Below are 13,489 nucleotides of genomic sequence, written 5' to 3' on the forward strand. Positions count from 1 at the left end.
CATCATATGTGACCTTTAAGTTTAAATAAATGTATATTCCTTCAGTTCATATATTCAGACGCATATTTCTAGAACTTTGTTAGTTAGGTTCTTCCTAGTGTGTTAAGCATTTAGTAGCATGACAGGGAGCATATGTCCTCTATGTTTGTTATTACCAGCATGACCTGGATGTTTCACTGTTTTATTTATTTGCAGTTTTTCACAATAAATTACCAGCCAATCTTATTTGAATCAAGCAAAGTGATGCTTGTGTTTTTTAACTGTATTGGAAAATATAGTGCTCCTTTTAACTTGAACCTGTCCCTGATTGGTATCTTGTTTTACATCCATGAAATATTGATCACAAAGTGTTTGGAAATTATCAAACTAAGTCCATGGAATAGTAACTAGCAGTATTTGTATTTAGAAAAAAAGAGTAAGGGTGCTGGTTTAGCTCAGTTGGTAAAGTAGGTGCTCCATGTACCGAGTCCAGAATCCCTGACTCCGTTGACAAGGGGGGGTCGAATTGTCTCCCCCACTCTGTACTCGCCACAATTCTCCTTCAGCATTAAAGCCAGAATGCAAAAAACGTTTATTTTTACTCTGCTACATAATAAGGTTGTCAGCATTGGACATTTACTTGGGTTTCCATTTGCCACTTCAGTTGGTGGCCACTAACAAGTGTGTTGGGGCCCTATAGGTAAAAATTCACAGAGGGCCCCTTTAACCAGCGTTCATTAACATGTTGTTATCTGACCCTAACAAAATAAATTGTATCATGCAAGCATTTTTGCATCATGCAAGTTCACACAAGTATTGTTTTTGGGGCGTCGCTTCGTCCTTGAGGCGGCTGGCCTGGGATTGGAATCAGACTATAGTTGCTCCTTTCCCCAATGTCATTCCTAACCTCTCTCTCCCTGATTTCCAACTCTATCCACTGTCCTATATCTACCTTAAAGACAAAAAAATAGCAAAATAAATCTTATCCTTTTAACATTTTAAATATATAAATAAAAAGAACATTAAAAACCTAGGATTCACAAAATAAAGATAAGAAGACCAATGACAATCAGAACAAACAACATATAATTAAGTACATTTAAGTCAAAATATCGTTGTAAATAGTGCTGGGACCCCAAGCAGTTGCCTGCCTTGCCTGTTGACAAGCAGCGCCCCTGCAAACAAGGGAAGCAAGTAAACAAACAAAAAGAGAATGATTCTGACTTAAGCTTTTGTTATCAGCTGATCAGTTACTTCTCAACAGGACCAGCAGGGACTGCAAAATATTAGTATAGTCTCTTATTTATGTGTGCAGAAATAGAAATGCAGAAACGTTTAGAAGTTCAAATGATTTCTGAAATATTAATGAATCTTTAAATCATTCAGCCCCTACAGAACTTCTGAAAAACCCTGTTTTTTCGTAGAGTGCACTCAACCAATCAGAAGCCTCAGACATACATGCTGTGTACTGGGCTGTGGTGAGCTGCTTTCCCAGCTGAGTGAGGAGCTCTCACAGAAACATTTCTCACCACTCTTTTCCCCCTTGCCTTGGACAATGTACCCGTCACTCATTGACTTGATGCAAAGTGAGAGCTATGGGGAGGCTTGCTCACGGTGATGGTCGGGTCTCTGTGTGGCGCTCAGCTGTGTGTCTGTGCGCCACTGAACCGTGGCTGCCTCATTACTAAATAAATAGAATCACTCTCCTTTTCAACAGAGCTTTTTATAAAAGCGTTGGAATATTCTCAATACTTTGAGTTACGAACCCTCCCACGGTTTTCTTGAAAGACGTCATGAACAAATAAAACTCTTATCATTTTCCAATTGTGTAATGACAAAATAAACCTCTACATGCTCAATGAGTCACTTCACTGCATTAATACAAAAGACAGATACACAGTAATACTGCAGTAAAAGTAAAATTACAACGTCAAAAAAAACATTTACAAGTTCTAGGGCAAGAATCGTGAGTAAAGCTACTTGCTTATTGTCAGCAAATTATCACATGTAACTAATAACTAAAAAAATCTAATTTTTAAGTTTTATTTACATCATTAATTATTCAATTCAGTTATATCTATCATACATTACAATAAAACATTAATATTATGTGTGCAGGTCAAGAGGAAGCTCATTTAAATGCTTAATTACTTTTATGCTTGACAGTTTACAACAAATACATTTGATGACTTCCAGTTTGCTGTAATGAGAATGGACCAGCTTGGTCTATAGTATAATCTGAATAACAATGATATCAATTTAGAAATCCACATTTTTGCAACAATTTTTTTTTTTTATAGATTGACTTTAGGGGCTTTTGTGCCTTTATTGTACAGAAAGGACAGTGGATAGAGAGAGTGGGGAATGAAATATGGGAAAGGAGACACATTCCAGATTTGCACGCTCCAACAACTACTCCAACTCCCATCCACCTTACTTTAGTCTAGTTTTTCTTAATTTACACGGAATTGGATCAAACTGATTTAGATGAGGGGGGTTTACAGGAGATCAAATCTCAATTTCCAGTTCTCCAAATTGCAGTTCCTGCATCACACTTCCCCTATAGTGGGCGACAAAATCCACACAAAGATCTTCACAGCAGCTTTTAACTTTTTTTTTTTTTTTTTTTTTTTTTTGATATTTTAAGCTATTAGTTCCCTATTTCTGGGGACAACATCCATTATTTTCATAAAACCTGTCTGCCTACTTTATCTACTAGTGCAGCGAAAAAAATTTAAAAGTCCATCATATCAACAGCATTGTAAAAAACTAGTTAGGCCTATGTATGACCGATAATAAAAATTAAAAAAAATCATTATTTCTACTATCCAGTGTGAATTCATTACTCTACAAGGATCAGGATAATCCTTCCCAATCCAAAGTTTTACCCAGATCAAACTCTTGAATTGAATCTAATAATATTTCTTTTTTACCTTCTTTTTTTCTTTTTAACAACCTGTTCTCACCATTTAACTCTATCTCATAGCTCTAATTAGATATTAATTTTATTTTCTAACAACTGGGCCCTTCTCTGCTGAAGTGCCCTTAAGCAGTGCAGCGATCACCACACACACCCCAACCCTCCAAACCATCAACTACAGTAGAATTATTATGTTATCACTTGCTCTTCTGCCTATCATTGGAGAATGGACTGTTGACCTTGGCAAATGTCTGCCTTTTAAATGTTCATCATAACCTTATTTATCATATTAACTGAAGGGAGCCCCACTCCAAAAGTAAACATTGAACCCATTTTATTCACTCTTGCAGAAATACCCTGCAAGACTTCTGTGATCAGTTACAACCTCAAAAACTGAACAGTTACTGTATATTTTGTAGTTCAGAAATAAAATATTACTATTTGTGTGACTAAATGTAAAATGTTGCCACATTAGGAGGATAATATATATGTATATATGTTTTTAACATGTCTACCAATCTATGGGCTACTCCTGTTTTGTTCTTTTACCTGCTCTGATCCAGCAGGTATAACCCTGCATAAAAAACTATAGAATCCATCTCACAGCAGGAGATCCAGTCTTTCCTCACATACCAACATCATGTAAACATGAAGCGTTTTATATGTATCAAAAAACGGATTTGGTTCATTTCTTGTATTTAGTGTAACTTGATAAATATCATTATCTTATAGTCTTCCCCTTGATCTGTACACACAAACGTACACCCTCAGCACTGGCTGCCTCGGCTGCTTCTTTATTGCGTTCCTGGTCGATTAGCCTCGGGGCTATCTTCAGGGCCTGGGGCCACTGGGAGCAGGCGGGGGGGAGGAGGGCGGGTGACTGCATCTGCCAGGGGACCTCCTTCAGGGGCCTCACTGCGGTGTGGCTCTGTTTTCATGTCAGTCTTCAAAAGCACAACCCCGTGGAGATAGAGACAGAGAGAGAGTTAGAGCTGCCATTGTTATAATCCCACGTGCCCTCAGTCAGTGTACGGGTCTTGGGGTGGCGGGGTTTGCCAACATGGAGCTGCTTTTCACTTCCTTGTTTACATGTTTTACACTCAAGGCGTGAATGTACAGAGCAGAAAGCTATACGCTTGTGTTCAATGTTGTAAATTTGTCTTTGTTTGTCTTTCATCATTTGACTTGACGTTTGCAAAATCTTACCTCTGTACTTTAATGTGAGAGGTATTTTGATGCGTTGTTTGTTGCAGTTTCATCATGGCCTAATATTACCAAAGAGAAAGCACAAACAGATCGCTCTAAGGGTATTTGTTTCTGCAGAATCTCAATAGGCTGCCATATTGGTCCACAATACAAGTGTTTGCATCCATCTGTATACCATACTGCAATATCAGAGATTTATATATATTTTCCATGGTGCACAAATACAAAAGAGGTGTAGTTATAGGAGCTCGTTAACTGGAGGTCTTAATGGGTTTGGATTGGATGATGTCCGCCTGTGCAGCAGGATGTTGCCTCCTCATACTTTTCCTCCTGACTGAGGGTCTTCTGGGTGCTCCTGCTGTCACAGGAGTTTAATGTCAGACTGTTTGAGGCCGGCAGGGACGCGCTCACCTTGACATGATCAGGTTGAAAATGAAAAGCACTGAATCCAGACAGTCACAGTGAAGATATGTAAACCATCAGGGATTCTTTCTTTCACTCTTTCTCTTTCACTCTTTTACTCTGTCTTTCACTTTTACTTCTCTTCTCTCTCTTTTTCTTTTTCATTCTTTCACTGTTTCTCTCTTTTTCTCTCTTTCTCTCTTTCTTTCTTGTACTTTCTTTCTCTTGTTTCTCTATCTCTTTATTTCTTTCTCTATTTTTTTGTCTTACCTTCTTTCTTTCTTTCTTTCTTACTCTTTCTTTTATTTCCTCCTTCCCTTTTTTCTCTTTCTCTCTTTTCCTCTTTCCTTGTATTTTGCTTTCCTTCTTTCTGTCTTTCCTTCTTTATTCCTGTATTTCAGGCTAACTTCACCTCCTAGTTTTCTTCTATTTTCTTTTTTCAATTTGTCGTTCTTTTATTCTTTCCTTATTTATTTCTTTTTCTGTTCTTCTTTCTGTTTTTGTCTTTTGCCCTTCTTTCCTTCAACTCTTTATTTCTTTCCTTCTCCTTCTTTTTTAATAATAGGTTTTCCTGTCATTTTGATTATTTTCTTCAGTCTTTTCTTCCCTCTTCCCTTTCTTGCACCTCCACCCTCTTCACTTTTCATTTCCATTTTTCTTACTTTATTCCTCCATGTCCTCTTGCCACCTGTGATCAATCTTCTCCTTCCTTCTTCTGTTCTTCCTTCTTTTGTCCCTCCTCTAACAATCCTCCTCTTTCTTTCTTCCTCTCCTTTCATCATCCCTTCTTCCTCATGTCCTCAGTCTCACTACACTACTAGCACAATTTCTTGGAGAGGATTATTATGTTCAGCAGACTGTGTGGTGATTATACGTTCATATACTCTAATCTGAGTATGTGTGCAGACCTGGACCCGACCGGCTAAGTGCTTTGTAGAAAAAAAAATCACGCCACAGTGAGTTATTTCTGGCTGGGTTCATCTTATTTCTCTGGGCACTTTGATAATGGAGAGGATTTGAATAATGAATGGGGTGTATAATACTGTTGTTCAGGCCCGCTGAATGAATTAAACAAGTGCCTATAAGTGAGTTTTAACTGAGTGTCTCTAATATAGAACCCTGCTGCACCTCTTAGCTGAATCTCTTCAATGTACTTTTCAGTTCATGATCTTCATTTTGTAATTTTGTAATTGCAACACAAAATTCAGCAGTGACGGAAATACTCAAATTAAATATTGAAATTTAAACTTGGCTACAGAAAGCATTTCTTTTCTTTGTATACGTGCTTGCATCTGTACATATGTGTACATGTCTCAATAGTCTCTGCATAATGCATTGGTGTGTTAGTTAGCAGACGACTTGACCTCATACACAGACTCTGAGACTCTCAGTGTTTCTCCATCAACGGCTCATTGCTCCCTGCAGAGCTGGTGTGAAGTCAAACACCAGATTAGGGATCTTGTGTGCTGATATTTTAAAACAGTGAAGTGTTTTTAATAATAAATGATTGATTTAGTTCATTTCCTGACATGAGTCAAAAAGAAATGTGCTGTAGTTTGGATTATAATATTGTTCCATTTCTTGAGAACACGGTTAACAGAAATAGTGAGAAGGACTTTAACCAATTGATTGTAATTGATTGATTTTTCCCCTTTCATTTCATTAGGTCTTGATCATTCGTTTTAATCAGACTTAAATAGTAAACAAAGGCCAAACTGATCTGTCATTCCAAAGCTACAAAGTATACAATTCAAGGTCCTGTAAGTCTGATCTAACTTTAAAAAGTGAAGACTTTGCAGGCAAAATTTACTCTTTTCAGGTTTATGTTTACCACTGAGTTATTTCTATAATATGCATCATGGGCAGCATTATATTGCACTGTGTGGTAGTTAAAGCCATCTTACAATGCTTTTTAGATATATATATATATATTTGTGTGTTTAAAATTTCTAAATCTGCTGAATTAAGAATAAAATTAGCAGAGTCCACACCAGTTTTGCAGTAGAAGTATTTAGCAGTGTTAAACTAAAATAATTCAAACTGCACTCTGCAGTAGACAACTAGAAAAGTGCAATTGGTGATTGTCCAGCTCATACACGATTCATTTTGTCGTTATCGGCTTTGAAACAAACATAATGTGTAATTCACACATCAGAAGTGTACAGAAAAGTTAACAGTAGCTAGAAATGGGCAGCATCTCCTTCTAAAAGACACCCTTCACCCTGCCTCAGGTTTCCTTAGGGTAACACAATCCCACTGTGTGTGTGTGTGTGTGTGTGAGTTTGCATGTGTGTGTGTGTGTCTGTGTTGCACTCAGGTATGTTTTAAGACCTCAGCAGCAGAGTGGGTTGGTCCTGAGCCGGTTAATCTTCTGATGGTAATAGAAAGCGACTAATAGAGAGCGCAGACGAAGCTGTCTTCCTTCGCTCTGGTCACATTCTCATTTGTTGCTGCTGGCGGTGGATGAATTATTGAGTGAGGGGTGTTTCGGGCTTCCACCCCTCCCCTAACATTCCCTCACTCTGCTCTTGAGGATGACAGCCGTCCTGTGTGTGTGTGTGTGTGTGTGTGTGTGTTAAAGTGAGCGAGAAAGTGAGACACCATGTGTATGTGCTTGCATTCTTTTGCAATTAAACAGAGCTTTCATCCTCATTCTGTCAAAAATGTTTTTCCCTGCATGAAACCACCTCAAGCAAACACACACACACACACACACACACACACACACACACACACACACACACACACACACACACACACACACACACACAGTATCTATTTCTCTCAGACTCCTGCACTCTTTCTCTAAATTTCCGCTCCATCTCTTTCTTTCTTAATTGTTTATCAGTTTCTTTATTTTGGAAGTGTCAGACACATTTAACCCCTAAGTTAAAGTTTTAATTTGCATTTTGTTTCCATGAGCTTTTAGCCTTATGTTAAGAATAATAGTCAACTTTGACTTTACACCTCCATTATTGCATGAGAAAATGTAACATACCTGGGAGCTGCTGCTGAATAATTGAGGTAGACTCAGTCACCACATGCCGTGGACGCTCGCGCGCCTTCAGCTCAACTTACCACACAGTGAGCAGCCACGTTATGATATCAATACGGGTATTACAAAGATCAATTATTTACGCGGTGGAGAAGCTCCCTTTTTCACCTCACACGTCACAAACACCTCATTCGCCGCAGAGATATGAGTTCATTTTCAAGTTTGAAAATTGCGCAATCTCAGAGCGTATTATATATATTTTTTAAATTAAGAAGAGTTTTACAAGACGGTTGTAAAATATTTCACAACAGTTTACTTCCTTCATTTATTGTAATAAAAATGTAAAGCACATGAGATAGGGGCCTTCCAAAAAAAAAGAAAGATAGGAAGCCAATTTAATGCCATAAATTATAGACTGGTGTTAATCATCCTGCAGCATCAAAGAGAATATTAATAAGAGCCACTAACGTTTCCGTTAATTACAAAGTATTGATCTCCCGAGTGTTGAAACAACCCTCTGAAAGTCTCTCTGGGAAAATCACAAAACCGCGGGTTAGAGCCTCTCAATGGAGGATTCTGGTGGAAGCTTATCGTGTCTACTGTCTATCGTTATGTTTGTCATTTCTTTGCTCTGCGCAAACACATGGCGGATATTTTTATGGAAATAATGAAATAATCAATTTAACCAATACACCTACAAGGCCTAATTAAAATAAATTCTCCCTGGGGTGGTTTGACAAAAAAAAACAAAAAAAAAACGTTAAACGTCATACGCAGTTAAGTAATTTGTTTTTTAAACAATTGCAAAAATAATGAAACACTTCTTTTTTTCTCAGTTTTTAAGTAGGCTAACAAAAACACCTGTCTTCATTGAAAGGGCCTTACTTAAACGGTCATTCGTGACTTTTCGCCCCTAAACATAACAAAATGACTAAAATATTTTGAAGGAAAAAATACTTACTTTGTCAAACGAAAAAAAAAATAAAAAAAACATAGCCTATTTGTTTCCTCTTTTCCTCGATGCACCTGTTGTGTATCCGGTTTGTCTTTCCCATGAGTCAGCAGTCAGACTTCTCCTCCCAACTCCTCCACATTACTTCGTTTTATATCAATATATGATTAATATTGCATCGTCATTACTTAATAATTTCAAAGCCCATGCAAGGACGACACAACCCGTGACACGCGGACATTTATAATTCAAAGAGCATTAATTAGGGAAGCGCGTGGAGAGTCGCGCGTGATGCGACCTCGCGGTGTGAAAATTACAGAGAGAAAAAGGAAGCCTTTTATTTCCTCTGGCGCTTATATCATGTATGACAATACATATTTAATCCCAGCAGAGGTTCTGGGATTTATAAATAAAACAAGTGAGCCAGTTTCTGAAAACAAACAAATATTTTATCGCCTAATGGTGCTGCTCAGGATCCAGTTTGATTTCCCATTTCGTAAACTTCAAACATTATTGATATATTCTGCTGCTCAAAATGAATTAAATGAAGCTTCAAGCACACAAATCAAGTCGCTGCTTCAGAGAAATTTTAGAAAATTACCAATAATTTATTAAGTTTATACTTCACACATTTGAATCAAGTGAAACTATAGTGAGAAAAAAATAAATACTTAAATAAGGTGATTAAGGACTGTAGACTGTATATATCTTCGCTATATAATAAATATAGCTCACCTGTAATACTCCAAAACACGTTCACAGCAAAATACTAAAATATAGCAGCAGCCAAAGCCACACAAAGGTGCCTCATTTTATAAGATGGTGTCATTTCCTTTTCTAAATAATTCAAGATAAACAGACTCAGTGTGTCATACCGTGTGAACGCGTAATTATTCATATTTGTGCGTAAATGACTATCACACATTTCACGAACAGAGAAAATTAGTTTCCATCATCGACCTTGTAAATGTATGAAAAACAAATTTCGAATGTGAGTCAGTGAAGTTGAGGATAAACATTGATCCTGATTTAAAAAAAAAAAAAATCATAATTCCCTTCTCTTCTTAAAGCCTGGTATAATACCACTGAAAATCAAACAGCCTACCATTGAGGCCATTTTAACTCCATTTTAAAAAGTGAGTTAATATCCCTGAATGTGACAAACTGCCAGGGTGCAAAGTTCATATTTAGTGTGTGCAATAAACACGAGCAACAACATCAAAATCTGCCTCCTCACGGATCAATAACACAATCATTTATCAGTCCGATATTAATAACAAAATCGCTAAAAAGTGCAACAAGGAGTGGGTGACACGAACAGAAAATGTCAAAGTAAAAGTCTTTTGCAGGTAATCCCAGATGAGACGTGAAGAGCTGTTAATAATCCCTGTTAGTTAGGCTACTTAGGCTATTATTAATCACTCGATCAAAAATGTAGTAGGCTATTTTATTCATGATGATGTGTGAAACTCAGTGCACCGCAGAGTATTTCATTCGTTTCTGTTTCTGCCGCTGGTTACAAAACCACACTCGAACCACGTTCTTTTTCAGGTCCAGTTTCTCTGCGATAGCCGCGATTTTTTCCGAGGAGGGCCGAGGCTGGATGGCAAAGTAGGCTTCCAAAGAGCGCTTCTCCGGCGCGGCGATGGAGGTGCGCTTTCGTTTCCTCTCGCTCCCGTTGAAAATGTCCGGCTTACTGCTTTTCTCCCGGTAAGCAGCCTCTGCTTCCTCCAGCCAGGCCTGCAAAACTGGCTTTAGCGCGATCATGTTGTTGTGGGACAAGGTGAGGGACTCGAACCTGCAGATGGTGCTCTGGCTCAAAGATCCCACTCCGGGGATCTTCAGGTTGGCGAGAGCAGATCCAACGTCCGCCTGGGTCACTCCGAGTTTGATCCTTCTCTGCTTGAAGCGCTCGGCGAAGGCTTCCAGTTCACGCGGATCAGACTCTACGTCGTTGACGCACGCCATGCCGCCGTGCACGGACAGAGAGTGAGGGTGCGCCATTGTGGCCATCGCCTGGTGCAGCTGCCCCATGGTCTGAAGGTGGTGATGGGGATGCTGGTGGTGGTGCGCCGACGTGTTCATCCCGGGTGGCTCCGGAGCCCCCATCCCGGTCACGGCCAGGCTGTTGGAGAGATGATCCAGGAGGTCCCCGGCCTCCAGGGTCTGTCCGAGGTGGTGGTGGTGGTGATGGTGGTGGGAGGCGATGGTGGAGGGGACGTGGGAGATGGGCACGGTGGTGGAGGAAGAGGAGGAGGCTGAGGTGCAGGGGACACTGCTCATGGTATGGTAAGTCACGTCTGGTTTGAACGGGTGACTCTTGCCGTGAGAGACAATGCTGTCAGCAGCCGCCAGAGCCTCTGCCCGTGCCAGCAGGCTCTCATCAAAGCCTCCGAATATATTGCCCTGCAGCTGCAAGCAAGAGTGCGCATACTGGAGTCAGTGGGGAATTCTGTCAGGCAGAGCTCAGGATCTAAAAAACATTTTCCAAAGGCAAGCAGCGCCGAGGAGAGGAAAGAACCCTCCTCAAAGCGCAGGTCATAAAAATTAATATGAAAAGCAAGAGCATTGCTCGAATAGACATGTGGATGAGAGAGGAGGGAGGAGGAGGGGGTGTTGGGAGGGGGTGAGGGGGAACACAGACAGGAGAGAAAGGAAGAGATGGGGGGGAGATAGAAGATAGAACAAAGTCCTGTCAAATCAACTTTACAGACATTTTCCAGTGTGATATTTTCCCTCCACTCTCCCCCCCCACCCCGACCTCAAACGTACCTGCGGGCCGGGCAGACAGACTCTGCGCATGCCCTCCGAGCCTGAGTGCAGGCCGGGATACTTTGGCGGCTCGTGCAGGGCCGGGTGCATGGAGAAATGCTGCTTGCCGTTCATGGTCATCATCCTCCTCCCTGCAAGCAGCGCGCGAGCAGTGTGGCCCCTGACATTAAAGGCCGGCCGGAGGGGGGGGGGAAGCGGACGGACAGCCACAGAGCTCCTCTGCTCTCCTTCACCAGAGTGAGCTGTTAACATGGGGCAGCGCCTCCCGGCATCCCTCTCTTCTCCTCTTCCTCTTCCCCCTCCTCCTCACCCCCTCCTCCTCCTCCTCCTCCACCTACTCCTCTTCTTTCAGACTGCCTCCTCCTCCCTTGCTCCACCACTCCTATGCTCAGTTTACAAGTTGCAAAATGTTGGCCTTTGCGCGCAAGCCTTAAACAAACCAAATTAATATCGCTGTAATTTCCTTTTTTTTTTTTTTATCAAACTGATGATATCTTTATTGTGTTGCTATATGGCATCATTTTGCTCAAGAAGAACTCTGTAATTGAAGGTTTGTTGAAGTAGTTTTTCACCAAAATGCTTCAAAAAGTCAATAAAAATTCAACCACTGGTCATATATTTCATTAGTATTTTTCAGCACCATGGACAGCGAACAAGGCGAAACGTGGTGTTGCACTAGTGAACAAAGATAGATAGATTGATTCTATATATGAGGCCTTTAGATTTTTTGTCCCAGGTGTCTTGCCCTCTTCTCCCCTGGACGCACTTCCTTCGGACAGCTTACAGACTTCTCAGGTGGCCGCCTGGTTTGAACTCACCATGCTGCTGTGAACGGGCCGAAAGAGGAGCTGGGGCGGGCAGAGTCGGGCCGGTGACACAGGGGGTCCATCTGATCCTGCAGGCCGCGTCTCTGGTTCCCCAGACGATGAATAATTCAGCAGCATGGTGGCAGGCATCCATTACCACGTTGGCATGTTCTCATTCATTACACAGATTAAAACAGCCCAAGGTCTTTTTTTTCACACCAGGTCAGCCTGTTGCATGTTGGGGGAAAACTTCAAGAGCCCCACGCGGAGAGAGAGAGAGAGAAAAAAAAACCGGATTCCTTGATTTTCCATTTCCATTAACCAACATAGAGCGATGGAATATTTTTATTTTTTGACATTTAAAGATCTCCAATCACAAACTGGATGGTTGATTTATTTGATCTATGGAGTATACTTTATATGTCATGTGCCATTTCAAAATAAGGCCACATGTTGGAAAGCTGTGTCTATGGGGAGACCATTATGTCCCTTTTCTCATCCTCACATCACCCTTCCCAAGCCTTCTCCTTAATAGCTGTTAGCCAGGATCATTCATATTTTAGTGGTCATTGTTTACAACTCTGTCATCTCTGTGCTTTTCATATTCTGAAGATTGCATCTGGCATGTTCTATGGAGAGTGTTGTCATATTTGTCCCATCTGTACTGCACACACACTCCACCACATGAGCCCACTTTTCTTTCCCCACATTCATCCACTTTGTCTGCTATATTTCTCAGTCAGTGTATTTCAGTGAAATTGAATAGCTCAGTTATATATTTCCAGTTTCATAACTTATTATTTCATTATAAGCTTGCGTGATCCATGTGCCTACATATTTAGCAGTATCAAAAATCATGAATGCACTGTATCTCTTAACTACTTGAATGTGATGGTTATGTCTTACATGTACAAGTATCAATTTTTTCTAAATCTACTTAACCCTAACTTCTGTCTGTTCTTAAGAATAATTATTTTCAAAAATTAAAAAGACTTGCTTGAATGAAATTCCTCAAGAAAACCATTAGTGAATACAACAATCTTATGTTTAACTTTACATCAATTACTTCTAATAACTAAACTGGTTGTTTTAGATACATTTAATATCGCTTTAATACTGTATAGCTTTTTTTAATACTGAAGGAAGATCATTAGAAGACTGTGTACCAGACAGCTCCTTGAGGCACTCCTACAGACTGTAAGAGCACTCCAAACTTCAAAACTTCGAATTAGTAAAAAAATAAGTATTAAAATACACTGATTGCCTTCTATCAGTAAAAATGCTATTAGTAGTTTGAGAAAAACCACAACATTTTAAACAAAGTAACATTAGCTCATAATCAGTTATATCAAAAGCAGCAGAGAAATCAAGCATTAAAACACGACTCGACTCTATAGCCTTAAGCCAGTCATCAACCATTTGAGTCAAGGCAGTGGCTGTAAAATATTTTTCTCCAT

The 13,489-nt window shown here is 40.0% G+C and overlaps 1 protein-coding gene across 1 annotated transcript; it reads right to left on the minus strand.

Moving 5' to 3' along the window:
* Nucleotides 1-7,890: 7,890 nt before the first annotated feature.
* pou4f3 (POU class 4 homeobox 3) lies at nucleotides 7,891-11,825 on the minus strand. Its single transcript, XM_020649446.2, has 2 exons — nucleotides 11,227-11,825; nucleotides 7,891-10,866 (listed from the first exon to the last, which is right to left on the minus strand). The coding sequence occupies exons 1-2, from the start codon at nucleotides 11,476-11,478 to the stop codon at nucleotides 9,925-9,927; spliced, it is 1,194 nt and encodes a 397-aa protein (XP_020505102.2). The 5' UTR covers nucleotides 11,479-11,825; the 3' UTR covers nucleotides 7,891-9,924.
* Nucleotides 11,826-13,489: the final 1,664 nt, after the last annotated feature.

This window comes from Labrus bergylta, chromosome 14 (assembly GCF_963930695.1).
Source record: "Labrus bergylta chromosome 14, fLabBer1.1, whole genome shotgun sequence".
Taxonomy (NCBI): domain Eukaryota; kingdom Metazoa; phylum Chordata; class Actinopteri; order Labriformes; family Labridae; genus Labrus; species Labrus bergylta.